The 22,474-nt window shown below is 42.9% G+C and overlaps 1 protein-coding gene across 2 annotated transcripts in view; it reads left to right on the top strand.

Moving 5' to 3' along the window:
* Positions 1-451: 451 nt before the first annotated feature.
* The window catches only part of lnx2b (ligand of numb-protein X 2b), a 42,939-nt gene continuing 20,916 nt past the window's right edge, over positions 452-22,474 (top strand). The window contains exons 1-3 of one of the 2 annotated variants that reach the window (XM_084331648.1): positions 452-654; positions 19,212-19,839; positions 20,855-21,048. In XM_084331648.1, the coding sequence (XP_084187774.1) occupies positions 19,439-19,839; positions 20,855-21,048 (595 nt within the window). In that variant the 5' untranslated portion in view covers positions 452-654; positions 19,212-19,438. Of the gene's footprint in view, positions 655-18,298; positions 18,378-19,211; positions 19,840-20,854; positions 21,049-22,474 lie in introns of those variants that run through there. The other variant, XM_084331649.1, reaches the window with a different exon arrangement.

The raw sequence follows: 22,474 nt of genomic DNA on the forward strand, positions 1-22,474 counted from the left end.
GCCAATGGCTGTTTGAGGATTACCCATAGTGCTAACTTTGAAGCAAAGCACTAACAATATATAACTATTTTACCTGTTGCTTATTTGTATCAAGAGCTCAGCCAACCATTCAATCAAATCAAATTAAAACATTTCTCCATTTCTTATTTTTTATGGTGGGGCTAGTTTACCTTTGGATCACTGATTGGGTACTTGATATCTTGGGATATCATAGACATTTATGCAATGCTTAAAACATGTCAAACATTATTTTTGACTTTTCAGAGGCTAGAATTTCTGTCCCAAAATAATATTCTAGCTTTAAATATTAATTGCGAATTGCATTCGGCTACACATCCCAAAAGAAAAGTGACGTGACCTGCGCATACCTGCTGCATGGACTTCCTGTAGTGCGCGTCAGAGCCTGGTTTGTTTGTTGTTCGAAACTGGCAATATCGCCCAGCCGCTCACAGCCTACAGTAATGTGAAGTATACCTGAGGCAGCGCACCGTGCGAATCTAACACAGCAGCGGCATTGCGGTAAAATGTGATACTACGATATTCTAGACTTGTATCAGTCGTTTGGAGTCAGTTATTTAATTGTTACTCGTTGACTTCACTCTACAATTCGTCGTTTTGTGATAGTGGAGCTGCTTCCGGAAAAAACCGTCACAGGTAAGACGAGTTTCGGTCTCGACTCGAGCAAATGTAACAGCAATCAGTCTGTTTATGAAACATCTGACAAGGTTGATCAGTACTTGTGGAAAAGTGTGGAACAAGGATTATGGCGAAATGTTACATACGGTTGTTTTTAAACTCGTGAATAGATACATGATATCCACTTTCACATGCCAAGGTGTAGCCTTCGCTCCGGGCTATTCACTTTCTATGTTCTGAAGGTGAGCTTGCGAGGAACATGTGTAGAGAGCAAGTTGTAAGCAGCACTGGTGAGTGAGACACGGCTGTGTAACATGGATTGTTGCCTATTCGCAGGTGGATCCGTCGCATATGTGTAGCAGTAAGCACCTAAACAACTGTCACAAGCTGTCAGTTGAATTATTTATGGTTCTACTGTCAAGTAGGCTGGACACGTTTGATTGATTGATTGAAAACTTTATTAACAGATTGCAGAATGGGTACAATATACAGTACAGCTCAATACACACAATTGTTAAGGGGATGCAGACCAGAGAAAGACTTTCGTCTTGTTTACATCAGGGTCCCCCATTTTCAATTCATCAGGACATATATGACATACATGACATACAGATAGTCAGTACTGCTACATCTATACATTTATGACATACCAGATTTGCAAATACAGTACTGTTTGTGATACAGAAGGAGTCAAGAAAAGGGAGTATATACATTTGACGTAGAAACTGTACATTGGAGGAGGTTGGGTGGGGGGGGGGGGGGGGGTGGGGTACATTGGGATATTGACAACCATACTGGGTAATTTACATTGGAGGTGGTTGGGGGGGGGGGGGGAGACACTGTACAAACAAGCAAAATTGTACATTGGACTATTGACAACCATACTAGGTAAATTACTGTACATTGGAGGGAGTTGGGTTAGGATATTTACAGGGGCCAGTTTTGAATTGCAGTCTCCCGTAGGTGTCCCTTGAGAGAGGTTTTGAAAGTGGGTAGTGATCCACATTCCTTTACAGCTTTGGGTAGGGCGTTCCACATTGATGTGGCATAATTGCGAAACGTGTTTAGTCCCTTATTTGAGCCGAATCTGGGTTTAACATGATTTGTGGAGCTCCCTCTGGTGTTGTGATCGTGGTATTCACTGACCTTTGGGAAGTATTTTGACATGTACATGGGTACCTTGGTCGTGTAGTGTATCTTGTAGACCAGGCCCATTGCAAGTTGCTGTACTCTGACAACCTAGGATGCAAATATACAGTACTGTTACCCATAGATCCTGACAGAGAGTATATACATATGATGGGGAGGAGACTGTACATTAGGGGGGGGGGGGTTGGGTGGGAGAGAAATATACATACGGTGGGGAGGAGACTGTCTATTAGGTGGGGGTGGGGGGGTTTGGACATTTACGGTGGCCAGTTTTGAATTGCAGCCTCCCGTAGGTGCTCTTAGGCCATGGTTACACTGGGGTTTTTGTTTTTGTTGCTGAATGATTACGTTTGCTGTCCTAGTTAAAAAGAAACGCCGTTTTTGGCAGGATTGGCAACGCTGAAATTGTGTTTCCGTTTTGGATACTCGCCAAAACTCGCCGACAACGTGCCATGTAATCTGCGCGATACGGAGCCGTTGTTGCTCAACGCCCATGCACAGTAAAGACCCGCACGGTTATTTCCAGTGTTTACAGCAGAGCTCCGGTTGCCTTTCGAATAGACGTGTCCCAAATAACTGCAGCTACCATGTGTTGTCAAGTTATTGTTATAAGGAGCCCAGTCCAAGCTACAACAGTCTGCATTCCCTTAAAATTGTTTGTATTGAGCCGTATTGTATTGTACCCATTCTGCAATCTGTTAAATAAAGTTTACATCCTCATTCTGCTAGCATTAACGATTGCATGAGCAGCTGGCTAACGTGAGCTAACGGTAGCTACCTACCGTAGCTACCTAGCTACCAGACCCTGTTAGCTCAGAGCTCCTCTTTCAATCTTAACAAGCATTAAACAAAATGGCCCAGTCATCTATTCACCTTTGTTTAATACATGAGGCGTTGTCTAATGTTATTTAGAGTAGATAGCTCCTGATATCATCAGTTTGGTGCTGGCTGGCTAACGTGAGCTAACGTTAGCTACTTCCAAACCCTGTTAGTTGTTATAAGGAGCCCAGTCCAAGCTACAACAGTCTGCATACCCTTAACAATTGTGTGTATTTAGCCGTATTGTATTGTACCCATTCTGCAATCTGTTAAATAAAGTTTACATCCATTCATTCGGCTAGCATTAATGTTACCAAGCTGCTAGCCACAATGCTATACTGTTGTACTGGCATATTCCATTCACGTTAGCATGTAGCTAACAACATCAGAGATCTTTTTGTGAGACTAAACTATCCACTCTTGGTGGTCAATTGTCTCGATGTTAGTTTTGTTTCATCAACAAATGAGGCAGAACACACAGTGAATGTATCCGTTTTGTTTATTGCACTTTTATTGCAGTTTCTTTGCTGAAAAATAAATGCTACATTGGTTAAATGGCTCACGCGAGGCATTTAAAGATGGGTTTTTTTTTTTTTTTTGCAGGAAGTGTATTGGCACATTCAACTTCTGATTGGTTGAAAATTGCCTTCATGTTCGCCACCTGATTGATTAATTGATTGAAAAATGTATTAACAGATTGCAGAATGGGTACAGTACAGCTCAATACATACAATTGTTAAGGGGATGCAGACCAGAGAAAGACTTTCGTCTTGTTTACATCAGGGTCCCCCATTTTCAATTCATCATATGACACACACTGCTTTGGCATTGTACTACATCACTGTGCTCAGGAGGCAAAACCAATGTCTAACTTGCCTGCCATTACGTTGCGTTCTGGAAAGCGAAACTGACCTTGAAAACGAAACGAAAATACCCCTGTGTGTAACCCCCAGTGTGTTCAAACCTCTGTTACGCTTAGAGCGGTTTTGAATGTGGGTAGGGATTCACATTCCTTTACAGCTTTGGGTAGGGCGTTCCACATTGATGTGGCATAATAGCGAAACGTGTTTAGTCCCTTGTTTGAGCCGAATCTGTGTTTAACATGATTTGTTGAGCTTCCTCTGGTGTTGTGGTCGTGGTATTCACTGACCTTTGGGAAGTATTTTGACATGTACACATGGGTACCTTAGTCGTATAGTGTATCTTGTAGACCAGGCCCATTGCAAGTTGCTGTACTCTGACAACCTAGGATGGCTTAGAGTAGACGACAAAGTGGGCAGGGGTGAGGTGGGTTCTAGGAGTAAGGTCAAGCAGTAGTCTGACCAGTTTGTTTTGTGATGTTTGTAATTTTGTTTTTAGCGCCTTTGAGGTGCTTTGGTACCATGAGGTGCAAGCATAGTCGTAGTACCCTTGAATGAGTGCTCCTGCCAGAGTCTTCAGGGTATTCTTGTAGAGAGGAGATCCGGTACAAGATTCTAGTTCGTTGGTTGACTTTTTTTATTACCTTGGATGCCATTTTGTCACAGGAAAGATTTGCCTCTAGGATGGAACCTAGGTATGTAATTTCATCTTTCCTTGTGACAATATTGTCACCCACTGTAACTGAGAAGCCGTCGGTCTTGCTGAGTTTGTTATTTGATCCGAAGAGAATGGACTCTGTTTACCCAGGTGTAATGATAGTTTGTTATCAGCGAGCCAGGTGCAGATTCTGCCTAGTTCTGAGCTGATGGTTTTTTCAACCTGTAACTTGTTCTTGTCAGGTGACAGAGCTAATGACAAACTACCTTAGTAGCCTACCATCCCACCCACGAGGACCTGATGTAATCTTCAATAGCCATGTATTACTACAGGTAATGTAGATTGTTTATGTCAAGTAAATCAGATTTTTTTTACTACTATTGGTCCTTCCTTAATTATTAGAGGTACAGCATCATGATTTCAAGGGAGAGTTTCACAGTGAGAAATTGGGGAGAGGCTTACTGTTTTAAAAGGAATTACTATACATCTTGCTCTCCCTACTGAATGGAATCCTGGTTTGAAAAGTTAATGGCATGGGTGCTGCTGTAGGACAGTTTGGTATGCACAGACAGTGGTCTGTGGCTGAACAGTGGGGGGGGGGGGGGGATTAGAGCCCCTGGGAATATGGGCTTAGTCCCTGTTTTGTTTTTGTAGCTGAGACCCTGGTACCATGCACAAGGCAGTGTATTATGGACGGACTAGACAAGTTGGCTAACAGGCTCACGTTCAGCGACGCCTGGAGTGGCAAGCGCTGTTAAATAATGTGTGTTTGAAAAGTAACTTGATCCGTAACAATTCATCAATTGAGTTGATTTCAGCTTTCATGGGTGTACACAGCGTAGGAACATATCAATGAACAAACTCTAATATCATAAATACAGAGTATTTTGCCTTTTCTCCCAGGCTTTGCAAATAATGTTATCCCAACCAGACCAACCACATCTTCTGAAACACAATTCCAGTCTTTCACAAGAAATGACAGAGGTAGAAGTCATTAAAGCACACTTCTCATTTCATTATACAAGTGACGGTAGAACATGAAGTGGATTTCATTTTCACATTTGGTATTACAAAATGGGAAACTAATAACATTGCTTACATTAAAAGAAAGTCATTGCATTATTAATGTTACTTCTGTTACCTGTCGGATAATTTTTTGTGAAAAATGGAAAAGTCCTCAGATGATGCATTGCTCTCCTTATTTAAAGCAGTAGCATTTGCATAATACTGTTGTGACAGCAGTAGGCAAAATGACAATCCGTTCAAACAAACCCAAGGAACAAAATTATGTTAAGGTATACACTTACTTAACATAAGCACTTTGTATTGCAATCTTACATAAAAAAAATTAAGCATGCTACTGGTGATAGAATGTCAAGAAATAATGTTACATAATAGTAAAAATAGTGATCTACTTCAATTCTCTAATATAAAAAAAATAATCCATGACACAATATCACAGTTGGGTGATATTCATTATGTATATATGTATGTATATAATGTATCCATATATTGGCCAGCCCTACTCATTACCTCAAAAAGTAATCGGGAGTACTCAAACTAATTACTTGGGGTAATGCTTTACTCGAAACCCTGGCGGTGGTTAGAGTCAGATATCTTGTGGGTGGTAGGTTGAATGACTTTGCATTCTCGCCTATTTGCTTTTACCTTCAGTTGTTAACCGTGACAGGCACTGGCTTCAGGCTAGAGAGGTAAGAGGGAGGCGTGACACACCTCTCTGATACAGTCTCATCAACAAGGGAAACTTTGCGTCTGTAATATGGCCTCACCTGTATGGCCTCACCTGTGTTCACCGAGGGTGTGGCTGTGGCGGCACATGTGTGACGCACTCATATAATCTAGCGGCAGCCTACTATCTGAACAAGTGCTTAGACTCGGCTATGAGAGAATGCCACCTCCAGTAATCCTCTCTTGCACTAGAGGACACGTTAGGCTTGGAGACATTTCCCTAGCGTAGCTACATGATTGCTAGGCATTTGATTTGGATAAGCTGCCCCCCCCCATCAAGTCACTTGCATTGTAATCTCAATTGTGCTGTTTTGTCTTTGTAGCAGTGCCAGTGGGGTAAGCATGCTTAGAACCATTTTGGTAATCTTCTTGAAAACCAGATCTAATCAGAAAACTAATACCTGCCGATGACTAGGAATTAATTAATTGATTTTTTTTTTTACTTTTAATTGTTTTAAATTCAGCTTGAAGCTGCCGCGGTCCGCGTGAATATTAAAGGCAACCAACTTGTGTTCGGCTTTTCTCTGATTGGCCGCGACCCCACGCGCAAGCAAGCGGCAGCACGTCCCAAATGAAACCCAAGGAGCTAGCGGCAGCGCGGGCAACCAACTTGTGTACCACTACCAACCAACTTAAGCTGCTGTACCAACCAACTTGTGTTCAGCTGCGGTAGCAGTGGAGCGCTGCTGACTGATTATTATGTTTCGCGTTTTTAACAACCAACTACCAGATTCACTCGTCACTGTACATCACCTCTGAGCTCTGAAGTATAAACAAAGCCCATACAGTTATGAAATGCGCTGAACTAGAAAGCGTAACGTTATTATGTTTCGCGTTTTTAACAACCAACTACCAGATTCACTCGTCACTGTACATCACCTCTGAGCTCTGAAGTATAAACAAAGCCCATACAGTTATGAAATGCGCTGAACTAGAAAGCGTAACGTTATGTTTCGCGTTTTTAACAACCAACTACCAGATTCACTCGTCACTGTACATCACCTCTGAGCTCTGAAGTATAAACAAAGCCCATACAGTTATGAAATGCGCTGAACTAGAAAGCGTAACGTTATTATGTTTCGCGTTTTTAACAACCAACTACCAGATTCACTCGTCACTGTACATCACCTCATCTCCAGCAGCAGCAGCGGCGGTGCTCCGTTGAAGCCCTTCAATGACAGCTGCTCTCATATTTTGCGAATGCATAAACTATATCTTAAATTATGGCTATGTGTCTAATATGGCTGTCGCTTATCAATGACTTCGCGACAGCCATATTAAACACTCACTGTTAGGCCTGCCACGATAACACATTTTGCTGGGCGATTAATTGCCCCCGAAAATATCGCGATAAGCGATATTATTGCGACCGGTTAGAGAATTTTTTTGAGAAATTTATTTCCCAAAACTTTTATTTTGAAGCCCACCGCTCTGTCTTTTCCGGTTTAAGACTTTTATTTTGAAGCCCACCGACCGGACCGGAAGTATTGTTGTGATTATCCTAGCCGACAACTTGTCTCGTCCGGTTGTGTTTTTTAGTTTTAACGTTAGCTACTAACGTTAGATGCAGCTACTACAGGCAATCAACGATGAGGAGGAAGCGTCAAAGCAGTATATAATAGAATAGCTGTGGTGCGTAGGCACTGCAGCACGACTCGAAAACGACCCGTTATAATAAATTAATTCATGTTTAACTTGTCCCCGTCTCCAGTGCTTTGACTAGCCCCACCCGTTCATTGTAAACAATGATGCATGTAATTGTATTAACGTTATTCTGTGTTATTCTAACGTTACACTACAAATAACGCTACTTGGTTAAAAGGAGCAACACTATTGAGAAATGTATTAAGCTATATGTGGCGTTGCTACTGCCCCACGGAGCTCCCGTGCTGTGCTCTGTAGTAACGCCAGCGGCCAACCCACACGGAGAGAGACTGCAAGGGGCACTGGTTCCGCCTCATTAAAACAAACGCGCAAATAGCAATTAATCGCGCCCGTCAAAATCATTGCATTCATTTTAATTATCGTGGCAATTAATCGATTTATTGCTTATCGCGGCAGGCCTACTCACTGTACATCAGTGTGGAACTGTACGCTGTAACGTTATGTTATTTCGCCCGTGGAGGCTGCTGAAGCGCCAGCCAGCGGGGCGACGCGGTGGTTGCAGCATTATTAACAGTAGCGATTTTTATTGTTTTATCATGACCAAACATAATCCCAACATAGATAGGAGGTGTACTGTATGTCAAATGTCGGTCATGTGGTGGAAGAGTTTAGTACAGTCACACAACAGAACACCAGTGTTTCTAGTAGATATGTTTATTAATATAAATAAACACCTCTGTCTGAACTGGTTTGAGCAGCGCGTTGGTTCGACCAGCGCTTCTGCCGCGTCTCTCAGCGGAAAAGGGCGTGTGCTAGGGCGGTCACGTGGCCGTGTGGCCAATCAGAGAAACGCTGAACGAAAAGCTGAACACAAGTTGGTTGCCTTTAATATTCACGCTGCCGGTCCCTCTGATAATCTGTGGGACAGCTTTGTTTTGACCATACATAGCACACAGCGGCGGGCTTGACGAGCGATGCAGAGCTTGCTCCGTTTCTGATGCACATTAATAATTTAGGACCTGCTCAGAGGTCATCAATCGGCACATATGCGATGCATGCATGCAATTCGTATTTGCGATTAACCCTTCGTGTAAGCTCACTCTTGCTCGTCTCCAAAATTGCTTACCTAGTCTGGTCAATTTCCAATCAGGAGGGACCAGGTTTATGAAATTAAACAAACAAGGTTTTATTTCAATGCATTTGTTCAAGTTTTGGCGATGACTACTCCATTAGCTGTGATGGCTCATTCACGGAGTACAAAACTTGAACAAAACTCTTGACTTGACTTGAGGAACCCTATGAATAGCTGTAGAGCAGAATGCCCCCCTAGGGGTGAGTAGAACTGTCCCTCCTGGGGTTGACAGGAAGAACCCCACTGAGGAGTCACTTGGAGCCTTGACACTGGTGGTGTTGGTGGGGCACATAATTAACACTTTCAGTTAGGGCTGTCTTAAATACTTCGAAGCTTCGTTCGATGGCACAAGCTTCGAACATAAAAAAAAATTGAAGTTTAAAAAAAAGAAGGAATATTTTTTTTTTTGCCTCCAAAATCTTGCGCCTCCATTCCAATGAAACGGAAGTAAGCGGCGCCTCGACTCCACCTCTCTACAACAAGCACGTGGAGATTATCTGTGTTGAAAACAGACATGTCGACAAAGAAGTCATCAGACGTGTGGTTACACTTTAAAATATGCAAAGACAATGCCCAAAAAGCAGAGTGCCAGATATGCCAGAAGAAAATGGCATATCACAACTCTACAACAACTTTGTCAAATCACCTAAAAAAACGTAAGTATCGTTGTACACGACGGCGACGCCACACAAAACATTAATAAGGCTATGCCTATGCTGCTATGACTAATGTGTTACCAAGTTGACTAATTTAATTGTAATCATCTGCTTTTGTAGGTGCATTGTCTGATATAATTATAAATGATAAATTATGAATGAAATATAATATAATTGTTTGCTTGATAGACGAAGGTTGCAACATAATTATGTAATGTCATGTCGTTGGCTGTGAGAGCAGCCCCACTGCACCCAGGCAGCGCAGCTGAGTGAAACCTTGTTGGCTGCGTCACAGTCACGAAAGGGGCTACTTAATTAATTAATCCAATCCACTTTATTTTGTATTTTATTTTTTTATTATTTTTTAAACAAACACATAAACAAACATGACAACACACGATAAGATATACAAGCATTAGTTGACAGTGCACATCCAATGAAATCACATTTTAGTTAATTGTCTTATATAGGATATACCCTTAATACCTGTTATCTAAAAACCTACACACATATGCTCCAGCTCGTACCCCCCCCCCCCCCCCCTCCCGGACCCCCCATTGGATAATCCATCCATTTTCCCTCGCTCCTAACCAGACATTACCATTATATGCTAGCTTTTATTTTCTCCACCACTTCTAACCACAATGTCATTTTGGATTCATTGAGACCCAAAATTCTTGCTGTAGATATTTCTTGATAGATCACATCGAGATATGTAATAATCCAGACCTTTCGGCAAATTTTTTCCGGTTGGAACCATCGTGATGCTATCAGCTTTTTAGCCACTGTGATACCTGATAAAACCATAAAACCAATCTCTTTAGCTGTGGATGTACTGCACACTCAAAAACATCATTCAGCAGTAATACAGAGGGGTGTACAGGTATATTCCAAGTTAAGAGATTTGATAATTGCTGGGTCACCTCTTTCCAGAATATCTTAACTGGTGGGCAGTCCCAGTACATGTGCATAAATGTCCCCTCGTCCCCATTTGTACATAAGGAGCATTTGGAGTCTTGTATAAGACCCATTTTTTTCAGTCTTATAGGAGTCAAGTATGTCCTGTGAATATAGTTAAGATTGATTTGTTGATGGTCCGGGTTCCTTGATGTGAGTCGAACATTTGCCCAGGCTTCTTGCCAATCAAAATCACTTTCCAGGTTTGGTATATCCCTCCTCCAGACGGAGTCTAGGTGGAGGGTTTCATATGAGGACGTTAGTAATTGATGATAAAAATCTGAAACAAAACCTCTTGATGTCTCTCTTTCATAGAAGAATTTGTGGTATCTGTGGTGTTCAATTGGTTTCGTTAATGGAACACCTTGAGTCTTCAAACATAACAATAACTGTATGTAAAAAAAGATGTGTGGACTTGGTGAGATTAAATTTTTTCTGTATTTCTTCATAACTACAGAAACCCTCTTTGTTAAAAACATCCCCTAATGAGTGTATGCCTTGCTTCTTATTAGGGGTGGGAATCACCAGTTTCATCACGATACGATACGATATCGATTCTTTGGACAACGATACGATATTTGCCGATATCACAAAGTCTGCCACGATACGATACGATACGATTCAATTCAGGTGCCTGTGATCGATATGAGGCGATATTATGTGCCCATTTAACACAATCAGTCACATTTAGATCAACTAAAAAAAGGCTATGGAAATATCAATTGATGTATTTATTTTTGAGCTCTTTCAGACATTTAAATGAAAAACAATCTATTGTTTTTAATACAAATAGACCTCCTGTTCACTTTTGTTTTTATATATTGAGCTTTAACACACACACAGACACACACAGACACACACACACACACACACACACACACACACAGTCCCCCACAGCCCCCACCCCTCCTCCTTCCAAGTCCCCTCTCTCCTCTCCTGTTCTCTCTCACGGTTAGCTGCTTAGCTTTTAAGCAGCCAACGCGACGTTCATTTAGATATTTAACGCGACGTTGGCATAAAGGAATGGCGACGATGCAACGCCTGTTATATGCATTTGACCCATTGCGGGGAAAAAACTGCACAGACTTATATCGGCTCGCAAAATAGACGCTCTGAGTGCTTTACAGCAGACGCAAACACTGCTGTAATGTCTACACAGAGTTTCACAATACTGGGCGCCGGCGGATATGACTCGCGGGGATTTTCAAAATAAGAGTATCGCAATATGAATCGATCTTTTTACGTTGCGTCGATCCTATTTGATTATTGACAATAGATCGATATATCGATCTGGATCGATGTATTGTCCCACCCCTACTTCTTATAGGTCGTTTTCCAATCAAGAGTGCATTGTTATTGAATAAGGGAGTATGATTGTGCCATTTATGTGGGTTAGGATATTTTTTTTGTGTTTCACGCCATATCCGGATCGCATGAGTAATTATGGGGCCGAATTTCCGTTCGCAATGCTTGATTGATAGTTTAGTGTATGCTATGTCCAATCCACTTTATTATAGAGCACATTTAAAAACAACAAGTGCTGTACAAGTCCCACAACATAAGATACAAAAATATATATATATATTATAATTAATATATATATATATATTTTTCGAAGCTTCGAATTAAAATCGAAGCTCGGCCTTGAAGCTTCGATTGCCAAAAAAAGCTTCAAAGGTCAGCCCTACTTTCAGCTAGGGCTGGGTGATATGGCAAAAAATGATATTGCGATAACGATATCGATAACAATATCATATCACGCGATATCGATAATTATCGATATTGTTATAAGTATATTAAAAAAAAAAAAAACAGACGTATGTTTATTTTGCAGCAATTCTTTGTCGTTGCCGCCATCTTTAGTGTTACATCCCCTCACACACTCCAGTTATCAGGTTGCAGCTGGTTTGAAAGCTAAAGTAAACAGGCTTCTCTGCTGGCTGTGGCTCCAGGGGAGTTGGAACAGTTCTGGCTCTGCTAGTTTCTTTTCTATCTTTTGGCGCTTTTTTGGTGGACAAACCACCGCACATGTGCACCGTGACTCGTGACTGGAGACTAGCTCTGCACACATAGCCTACTGTGTACAGACGGTTTCAAACTGTATTTTACATTAGAAAGCAAACAAAATAAATGGACAAGAGAAAAATAAATCTCAATTTGGTCAGTATTGTCATTTGGACAAGCAAAGCCATTACTTTAAGTTGCAGGCAAGAAAGACAAGTCTGTCCACTGTCTCTGGGTTTAAAACTGTCAAAAAAAATATTAAAAATCAGTATTTTTTTTTTATATATATATATATTTTTATATCGATTATTAAAATATATTGTGATAATTATTGTTATCGTTATATCGCCCAGCCCTACTTTCAGCGCCAGAGGTCGCTGTGTACTGTGTGGTAAGAAGGCCACCGCTTTAAAGAATAGGGATACATGGCTGTGTTCACAGGGCTCAAACTATATTAAATATCATAGCCATGGATATAATAATGTTGCCCATTTGACATCGAGTATCTATCGTTCAATTTGTGAAAAAGAAAAAAAAAATGTCATCGATACATTCCCGTTTTATACCGTGGTGAATATGAGTATAGTTTTATACTAATCCTGTCTAATCTCAGAAAACGCCGCTATGCAGCGTTTAGTGCATTTCACTAAAAAACATGCAGTTTCTCGCCTGTATCAACAATCAATCTGAAATCAACACTATATTATCGGTATTATGTTTCATCATGAATGCATGAAAGGGTGGGGGGGGGGGGTGTTTTTCTATCCTTCGATCGTCACCAACGGAATACGTTACACACACACATTACACACATACGTTCGGATCGCAGGGAAGGGATTCTTAGATCAACGCAAGATTGATACCATATAACCCTTACCTTGACTAGGATGTACTCCAAAAAGAATATTCCAATTATCTGATCGCCATTCCAAGTATTGATCGTGTTGCCAACATAATCCACCAAAGAACATGAACCGGGAGTGCTTGATTCTCCTCAATCCATGTGTTATAAACGATTATCCTGCCCGACAAGGAAAACCCGGACCGAACTTTTTAGATCGACGCACAGCCCAAGCCAGAGTGTTTCAAAGGATGTGCAATACCGGCGGCAGGCGGCGGTATTGGACGTTTGCGATCTCAGACTCATTCCCAATGATAACAGGCTCCCTCGATGGATTATGAATGGGAATATCGAATAAAAGAAATAACGATAGAAAACCAGAGAAATCTCGGGTCTGGTGCCCAACGCATGGCGAGTTAACCCGGGATATCTCGGGTCTGGCCCCGAATGTGTTAAGCGGCATCCTGGAATGATGGCAACACCAAGATCGAGCAGTACAAGTAGGGATGCCCCGATCGATCGGCCAGCGATCGGTATCGGCCGATATTAACTAAAATAGCTGGATCGGGTATCGGTAAAAAAAATATATATAGATTTTTACATAATTTTTTTTAAATTATAATATAATAATAAATTAAATAAGAAATAACAATTTAGTACATTTATATCTATGTGTTAATTTGTTACATTTAGTTTCACTAAGTTAGGAAAGTAATGTTTTAAGTCGAGCCTGATGTTGCCTTGCACAAAATAATGATCCCAGTCTCTACACAGTGAGGGGGTGTAACGGTACGTGTATTCGTCCCGCGAATTTACGGTACGGCCGTCACGGTGCGGTACGTGCAGCCATACGAAGAATACGCCTAACAGCGCAAACACACCAGTCGCACATGCAGGCACTCGCGAGATCTGTGCGAGAACAGCGCGCGTGGCTGGGCACACCGAGTCCGAAAGTGCACAGAGAAAGGCACATTTACATTGTATTGGAACAGCTGCAGGGTCATTACAATTTTACAGTTTTATTTAGTTTTCTTGTTCGCCCAATAATGTTAACCAAATGAAACCAATGGAAAGAAACACACCAACAAACACACCAACATTCTCCCCCGCCGGACTCGAGTAGGGTAAATCTGCAGTGCCGCAGCCCCATACATTTCCGGACTCACAGGCACAGCTGATCAAATAAAAAAAATAAACATACTTTTCCTATAGAAAATTATCATAAATATAATATATATAAAAAAATTAAATAATAATAAATATTATATTAATAATATTTTTTTTCTTCTGTTGTACCGAACCGTGACAACCAATACCAAGGTACGTACCGAACCGTGGCTTCTGTGTACCGTTACACCCCTATGAGGCATACAGTTTATTAATTGAACAATGGGTATTTACATTACATTTAGTCATTTAGCTGACTATTTTATCCAAAGCGACTTACAAGTTCTGTACGACAAGTCATCAGGAAGGGCACAACTCTATCAGCTGAGTAACAAAGTTGGTTACAATGTTGGTGCTACAGTGTAGGTTAGTATATTAGGACAAGTGCATGACAGTAATGTTAGTTAGGGTTAGATAAAAAAACGATCGTTATTGGCTCATAGAAGATCGGTGATCGGTATCGGTGGCAAAAAACGTGATCGGGGCATCCCTAAGTACAAGGTATATGAAGACTGGCATACGTTTGTGATTGGTTCCCGTGAAGGCGTGAGACCTAGGCCTGCTGATTGGGTAATTAGATAATATGCGACGGCAAAGATCAATAATTGATCTTTGCCGTCGCATATTATCTAATTACCCAATTATAGTTTAAACTTGGAGATGACTTTAACTAATTATTAGTTAAAGTCATCTCCAAGTTTAAACTGATTGGATAGTGAAGTATGACATGAGGTAGTCTTCCTGATTGAGCTCCATTTCAATCAGGAGAGACTAGGTTTACAAAATTAAATGAACAACCTTTTATTTCAATACAATATTTGATGTTTTGGTGATGACTCCATTAGCTGTAATGGCTTATTCACAGGGTACGAGGAAACCCATGATTAGCTGTAGAGCAGAATCCCCCCCAAAAATTCTGAAGTTTTAAGTGGGAAACATTTGAACAGTGTGTGATTAGCTGGCTATAAACAGTTGCCCAATCAACCATGCACATGCTAACTAGCTGACTGATGTAGAGTCGGCATTATCAACTGGCTGATTCAGGGTCAGTTGACCAACATGCATCAGACCAGCACATCGGGGTACTTTTGAGGAAAACACAAACACCGTTCCTAATTGATCGCCATTGTATTTGGCCTGTATAAAAACTGTCGGCAGAACGCTTACATTGTTTGAAAAGTTTGTTTTGTCAGTGCATCATGTTAAGTCAAGCAATGACTTTCCAACACTGGCTACCATTGAGTTCGGTTTGATCTGCTTTCAGACATGCCTATTTCTCAGCCTCTGGATATTTCCTAATTTCCTTACCTGGAGATTTGATATTACATGTCACTTGTGAATCTCCAAGTGACTTAAAACTAAGAGGTAATAATGACTATTTCTGGGCGTCAAATAGTCTTCAGCGTGATTCATATCCATGTGTTTTGGTGAAGTAAGCTTTATCGAGTGAAATTCTAAAAGCTAGTGAACAGCAAACAAAAGTGTGCCACCACCTGAGATATGCATGTCTTACCCATCATCACATACATCAATCACATCATTAACCTCTTATGCATCGGGCGGCCCGACGGCGGGCCGTCACGTACGCACTCGCGAGCACGTCGCGCCACTTTGTGCTTGTCGCAGCATTTTTCGCTTGTCTACCGGGTCGGGCTGCATTTATCGAGGATCATCCAATACACTGTTGGAAAGTTCAATTTGCCGCCTTTCGATCGCCACCACACTCAACCAATTGCGTGCTTCGGGTCTCGAGTTACATGACGATATATATGGCGAGCGTCATTTGACAGGCCTCTCCGTCAAATGACAATTTCCGGTTCTGAACAGTCTAGAACTGACCAATCACCGCTGATGGCGAAAATGATTGATCACCATTGTAGCAAACGAGAGTCCACTCCGAAAGAGACTGCAGCCGAGCGGGTGAGAGTGGGGGAAGGTGGTGAAAGTTGACGAAGAAGTCTGTTGTTGTGACTCAAGCGTCAGAATGAATTGAAGTGGATGGCCATCTTGGATAATCACGCTGTATTTTTACCGGTACACACTTTTCTCAAGCACTCATTTTTGAATGCATTTTTATAACCGCAGTGTTTTTCAGCTCATACCTCTATGCTGGAACTTAAAAACAGGAATCTGGCAACCACAAAACAGAAATGTGAGTACAAACAACTTTTACTTCAGCGTGTTCAAACCTCTGTTACTCTTATTTCATTAGCACTCAAAGTGATTCTTCTTTTTTGCTTTAGCAACTTCAGAATGTTACCTTTCAAAAGAGACCAGGCGCATGCTTGTGCAAGTATAAATCTAAGCTTTGCAAAAAAAGTATGCAGTTGTCAAAAACTAAAACAAAAATGGCCCCGTTTTGGGGGTGATGCAAACACATTTGTGTACATGCAGGCTATATAATGCATTCTTAGCAGGCGTTTTAGGTCTATTGGGTTAAGAGGTTAATAAACTGACATGTGCAATAGCAATCAACTGCTTAAATATCAGCACAGTGGCAGTGTTTTCCGCTTTGCGCTTATGTTCTATTCCTTATTAGACTTATTAGATGTTCTTATATAACTGACTTTACAAGCCATTTACCTCCAAGGAACCATCATGATGATTCATCATGATAGTAACATGGAATTGATTTAGAACATGAGATAATATAAATGAAAATTCATCAAAGCAATTAATTATTTTTGTAAAAACAAGTGTCTTTTGGAAAATCCAAAGAAACTGACTTCAGTCAGCATTGTTGTGAAAAGGCAAATGTGTCTGGAAGGCAAAACATTGCCAAATCATTGTTAGCAAGTGTATTAATAATATGGGGGTTGTGTGGACATTGATTGACACATGGCCTCAGAGCAGCCAATGCCTGGATGCAACTGGCCCTGCATCCTGACTGGCTGAGGAAGAGCCCGCCTGCATCCTGACTGGCTGAGGAGAAGACCACCTGCATCCTGACTGGCTGAGGAGGAGCCCGCCTGCATCCTGACTGGCTGAGGAGAAGACCACCTGCATCCTGACTGGCTGAGGAGAAGACCACCTGCATCCTGACTGGCTGAGGGGAAGACCACCTGCATCCTGACTGGCTGAGGAGGAGCCTGTCTGCATCCTGACAGGCTGAGGAGGAGCCTGTCTGCATCCTGACAGGCTGAGGAGGAGCCCGCCTGCATCCCTGCTTCGCTGCCTGCTGCTTTAACGATGACATGAGCTGCATCCTAAATGAATCCCCAAGGGGCCATTTCCCCCCGGAGTTTAAAATGAACCCTCTAGCCAACTGCACTCATTTAGCTGCTCCTAAGCATTGGACAGCGCTTCATCATTAAGCAAATGCACACATTCACCACATATCGCATATAGTGAAGTGAATTTATTAGCTGTCTGTAATCTCAGCGAATTATGAAATAATTATGTCGTACGTACCTCTGTTGATGAGAGGACATACCATCCTTTTATTAGATAGCGTAGCCTACTTAAATTAGACGTGTATCGTTGGATTTCTGTGTCTGATGCCATTTTTGTGCAAAGCGAACCACAAGGTCATGTGAATTCATTCACTAATAAATGGAGCACAGCCTGGTTTCTCCTAAGCCTCCTCCACTGTGTTAGAGGATCCATGACCCCATATCTATTACAAGGAAGGGTATCACTTGAGCAAAGTGAAAGAAAGGCTGTGAGAGAGAGAGAAGTCCTGTTTGACCTCAGCCAGTGTGCGTGGATGTGCGTATGCACGGGTGCATGCGCGTCCGTGTGCGCGTGTGTAATTGGTCAATCCAGGGTTTTGCCTGCGGTAGTGCGACATCAGCAGTCTGGGGCTGCTACCCCCCACCACCTCCACCACCACCACAGTCCTCCGCCCCCTCCTTAGGAATCGACAGAGGCTGGCCGACTGCTTCTCCTCTCCCCTCAGCAGAGCTCCCTTGTGCCTAGTCACACCGTTCCCCTTCTGCTTTCTTCACAGCCGGTGCAGTGAGCGAGCACATATGCAACCTTGTATACACACACACACAGACCGCTCTGATGGTGGGCTAGGGAGGCGTAGGGCTCTAGTTTCATTCAGGCTTCAGGCAGCCAGCACACAGCTGTGTGGTTTAGAGTCTCTCGTTAGCACGCAGTAGCTGCCGGAGCTTTGACAACACCGGTATCTGCATCTCAGGTGAGTGGAATAAAGCGAATGGAGAAGAAGATCAGTCTTTATCTAACGACTAGCTGACATGGGAGTCGGTCAGAGAGACTGGTTTATGCAAGGAGGTTGTTGTACTTTTGTTTGTTTGTTTTCTTTTCTATTGAGAGTTCATAATATGACAGTGGGTGAAGAGAAACTGAAAGTTAGCATGGCTATACATCCTGTACACAGTGTTACTGTGGTCCTTTTTGTAGCCTAAAATCTACACGTTTGTGAGTTTGGTTAGTGGTGGCTGGTGTGAGTTATGAGTGTTGATTTATTAGAACCAAAATGATTTTAAAAGAAAAGTCAGTTGGAACTGAATTGAATTTCAGTTACACTTCATTTGCCCACGTGTAAGTGGCCAAAGGTCTCCCCAAAGAATGCATTCATAATGAGCACTCCGTATGGGAGGGAATTAGTGGAGATTAAGAGTCACACAGAGGGATGCAGACCTCTGCTGGTTGGACGAGAGGAGGTCATTAGTGATGGGGATTGTATTTCTTTCCCAGTTCATTCAGAGGTCTTTTTCCCGTGCAGTGCCATGCCTTTGTTCCTGCCGATTAGAGGGGGGTTGACTTTAGTCCCTTTTCTCTTTTCTTGCCTCTTTTCATGCAGTTTAGCCATTCTAATGAAGCGCATGTTGACATTTAGCCGAGATGTGAATTCCTTTTGTCCCGCAGGAAACTTGCTGAAAGGAAACAGCTGTAGCTTGCTGCCATATTGCTGCTGCTCTGTGGATTTGTGTCATTTCCTGTGGAGCTTGCCGGTATGTGTAGAAATCCAGCTTCCACAACAGACCTTTTTGTGTTTCTCACTCAACAGAGAGCCAGGATGAAGACATGACGACAGCAGAGCGGGACAGCAGATCCGATCGTCACCCTTTTTAATGGATACAGTTTGGGATATATACGAGCAGAAGTAACGCAGGCCTTATGAAATAAACCAGACGCCGTTTTTTCAAGGAGATAAGTGGGGGTTGAGCAACGGGGCCCAGATCTCTTCCTGTGCATCAGAGGAAGTTTGGACTGAGGTCTCTCAGCCAGTTGGCCATGACCGAGCCCAAGGTTTCCAGCGGCGGCGGTAGCGGAGGCCTGACGTGGGCGCGGGTGTGCAAGGAGTGTGGGCAGCAGCACGAGGGTCAGGACAACCACCTGTACGACTACGAGGACGAGGTGGACGACGAGCTGGTGTGTCACATCTGCCTGCAGCCCCTTCTCAAGCCCATGGACACTCCCTGTGGTCACACCTACTGCTTCCAGTGTCTGAGTAGCTTTCTGAAGGAGCAGGACTTCTGCCCCGTGGATCGCCAGCGGCTCCAGCTGCACCAGTGCCGCTCCTCCAGCCTGCTGGTCAGGAACCTGCTGGACAAGCTGACAGTGATCTGCCCGCACCATGCCGAGTGCCAGCAGAAGATGCAGCGCTGTGAGCTGCAGCCTCACCTGCACAACAGGTAAGACGTTGTCGTTATTGTATGGAGATTGGATACTGGATAAAGAGGTGGGGTCGTATTGACCGAAGGTGAGCGTGAGATGGGAAGGTTGAGTCATGAGGAAAGAATGTGTTGATGTCTGCTTTGGAATGTAAAATGACTACCATCAGAGCTGTTTGTTCTTTTACCTGTGTACGCCTATTCTCTGTTGGCTAGTTAATATAGGTTTTTGGCTTCTTACTATAGGTCCTTGGCTAGTTAATATAGACACAGGTCCTGTTTAGTGTCACATTTTGGTATAGAAACTTGCACTTGTCCAGTAATTTTCAGTTTTCACTCATGAGCTCAGTTGAAGTTATGGGCCCCATCGTCATGTTTGTCACGTGGCCAGAGTGGTGTGTATTATCTTGGTGGTTAGCGGTGACGTAATTCTACTCTGATAGGTGCTGCTGCTACAGCCTCCCAATGCAAACAAGGAGGAGGCAAAGTTCAGCAGCACTAGGGGAACAAACAGAAACCGTAGCACTGAGTGACTGACCTGTCCCCCCTCCCTGACTCCCTGCAATGCAGTAAAATAGTCTGCTCATCTGCATACTGCTTCTCCTCTAAATTCTGTCTCTCTCTATTTCTCTCTCTTTCTCTCTTCCTCTCATTTAAACTCACTCTCACTGTTTAACTCACTCACTCACTCACTCACTCACTCACTCACTCACTCACTCACTCACTCACTCACTCACTCACTATGCCTCCTTCATCCCTCTTCTCTCTCTTCATTTGTCTATTCACTAAGTCTATTTCTTATTCTCTGCTTTATTATCTTCCCTGGGGTAAGCTTAAAAAAAGAGAACTATGTCTTACAGGAAAATGGAGAAACATTTATTCCCTTGTTTCCTTCATTCTACTTGTTTTGTTGTTGTTTTTTGCCAAAGGAACCCAATAAGTTGCCTGCTTTCGGTACAGATTGTAGGTTAATTTGTGTTGACGATATAACTCTTCACTTTAGTTTCCCTGTGTTGTCTTTCTGTCTTCCCTCAAGATGTCCCGTTTTCAGAAGGTTGAGGGAAGAGACGGAGAAGAGGAAGAGACCCTCCTGGAATGAGCTGAAGGGGAGTAAAGGCGAGGGGGAGTCGTCCACTGACGCCAAGCCCCCCCCTCCGCTGCCCCGCACCTCCAGCCGAGGTCAGGCCGAGCCAGGCCTGATAAATCCTGCTTATGAGGAGAGTGAAGACGGTATGCTGCTGTTCATGCTCACACTCACACATCTAGGTGTATATTTTAGGGCAGATCTTTTCCGGTAAATAGCTACTTTATTGGACGGCACAGTCGTTTCTTTAATAGTTGTCATACAGAAGTACAGAATACTTTTATACAAAATGCTTCTTTCTGTTACGCTCCAGAGACTGTGCTAGACAAAAGATAAGTATGAAATAAAATAAAATAGTATAGCATGTAAAATAGAAGTCACGTACGTAGACACAGTGTTCAGTATATACATATGTACAATGTTCGATGCAGAATAGAAGTAACTGAGTTACCATACAATATACAATATACTATGCAATATACTAATATACAATACTATATAGTGGAACTGCGAAGCAGAAATGGGATGAGGTACAATTTAGGTACAATTTACAGTAAGGTGTACTGAGGTATGGGTTGTAGTGCAAATCCTTTACCAATAAATATAAAGTGTGTTTAGGTGTTCTAAAGTGTGGAGAGTGGGTGCTGCAGTGTGTTGTTTGTTTAAAGTGAGTGTGTGCGTGTGGATGTGTGTGTTGTGAGTGCATTTGATGGTTGTTGCATAGTGTTATTGTCGTTGAGCAACCTGATGGCCTGGGGATAGAAGCTTCTTCTGAGTCTTTCTGTGCTTGCCATGAGACTCCGGTATCGCTTGCCTGACCGCAGCAGTTCAAAGAGGCAGTTGTTTGGGTGGCTGGAGTCCTTAATAATTCTCTTAGCCTTACCCCTGCACCGCTTGTTGTAAATGTTCTGGAGAGTGGGAAGCCCCCCTCCAATTGTGCGTTCGGCTGAACGTGCCACTCTCTGTAGTCTGCTTCGGTCTTGTGCGGTGCTATTCCCAAACCAGGAGGTGATATTGCCAGTCAGGATGCTCTCTATTGTACATGAGTAGAAGTTCTTAAGGATCTTCTGACTGACTTGGAACTTCCTTAGGCGCCTGAGGAAGTAGAGGCGTTGTCGTGCCTTCTTCACAATACTGTCAATGTGTGTGGTCCATGTCAAGTCCTCGGATATGTGGACTCCGAGGTACTTAAAACTGTTCACTCTCTCAACCGGTGCCCCGTCGATGCTGAGGGGGCTGTAGTCCCTGACCCCCGACCTCCTAAAGTCCACAATCATCTCCTTTGTTTTGCTGACGTTCAGTGAGAGGCTGTTCTCCTGGCACCATCCCGCCAGGACGTTGACCTCTTCCAGGTAGGCCCTCTCGTCGTTTGCAGAGATCAGGCCCACCACTACTGTGTCGTCAGCAAATTTGATGATTGTGTTGTTGTTCCGCTGAGCCACACAGTCATGTGTACAGGGAGTAGAGGAGGGGACTCAGAACACAGCCCTGGGGGGCCCCTATGTTGAGGGTGATGGATGAGGAGGTGCAGTTGCCTGCTCTCACCACCTGGGGTCTGCCCGTCAGGAAGTC

This window comes from Notolepis coatsorum (assembly GCF_963971535.1).
Source record: "Notolepis coatsorum genome assembly, chromosome: 16".
NCBI lineage: Eukaryota > Metazoa > Chordata > Actinopteri > Aulopiformes > Paralepididae > Notolepis > Notolepis coatsorum.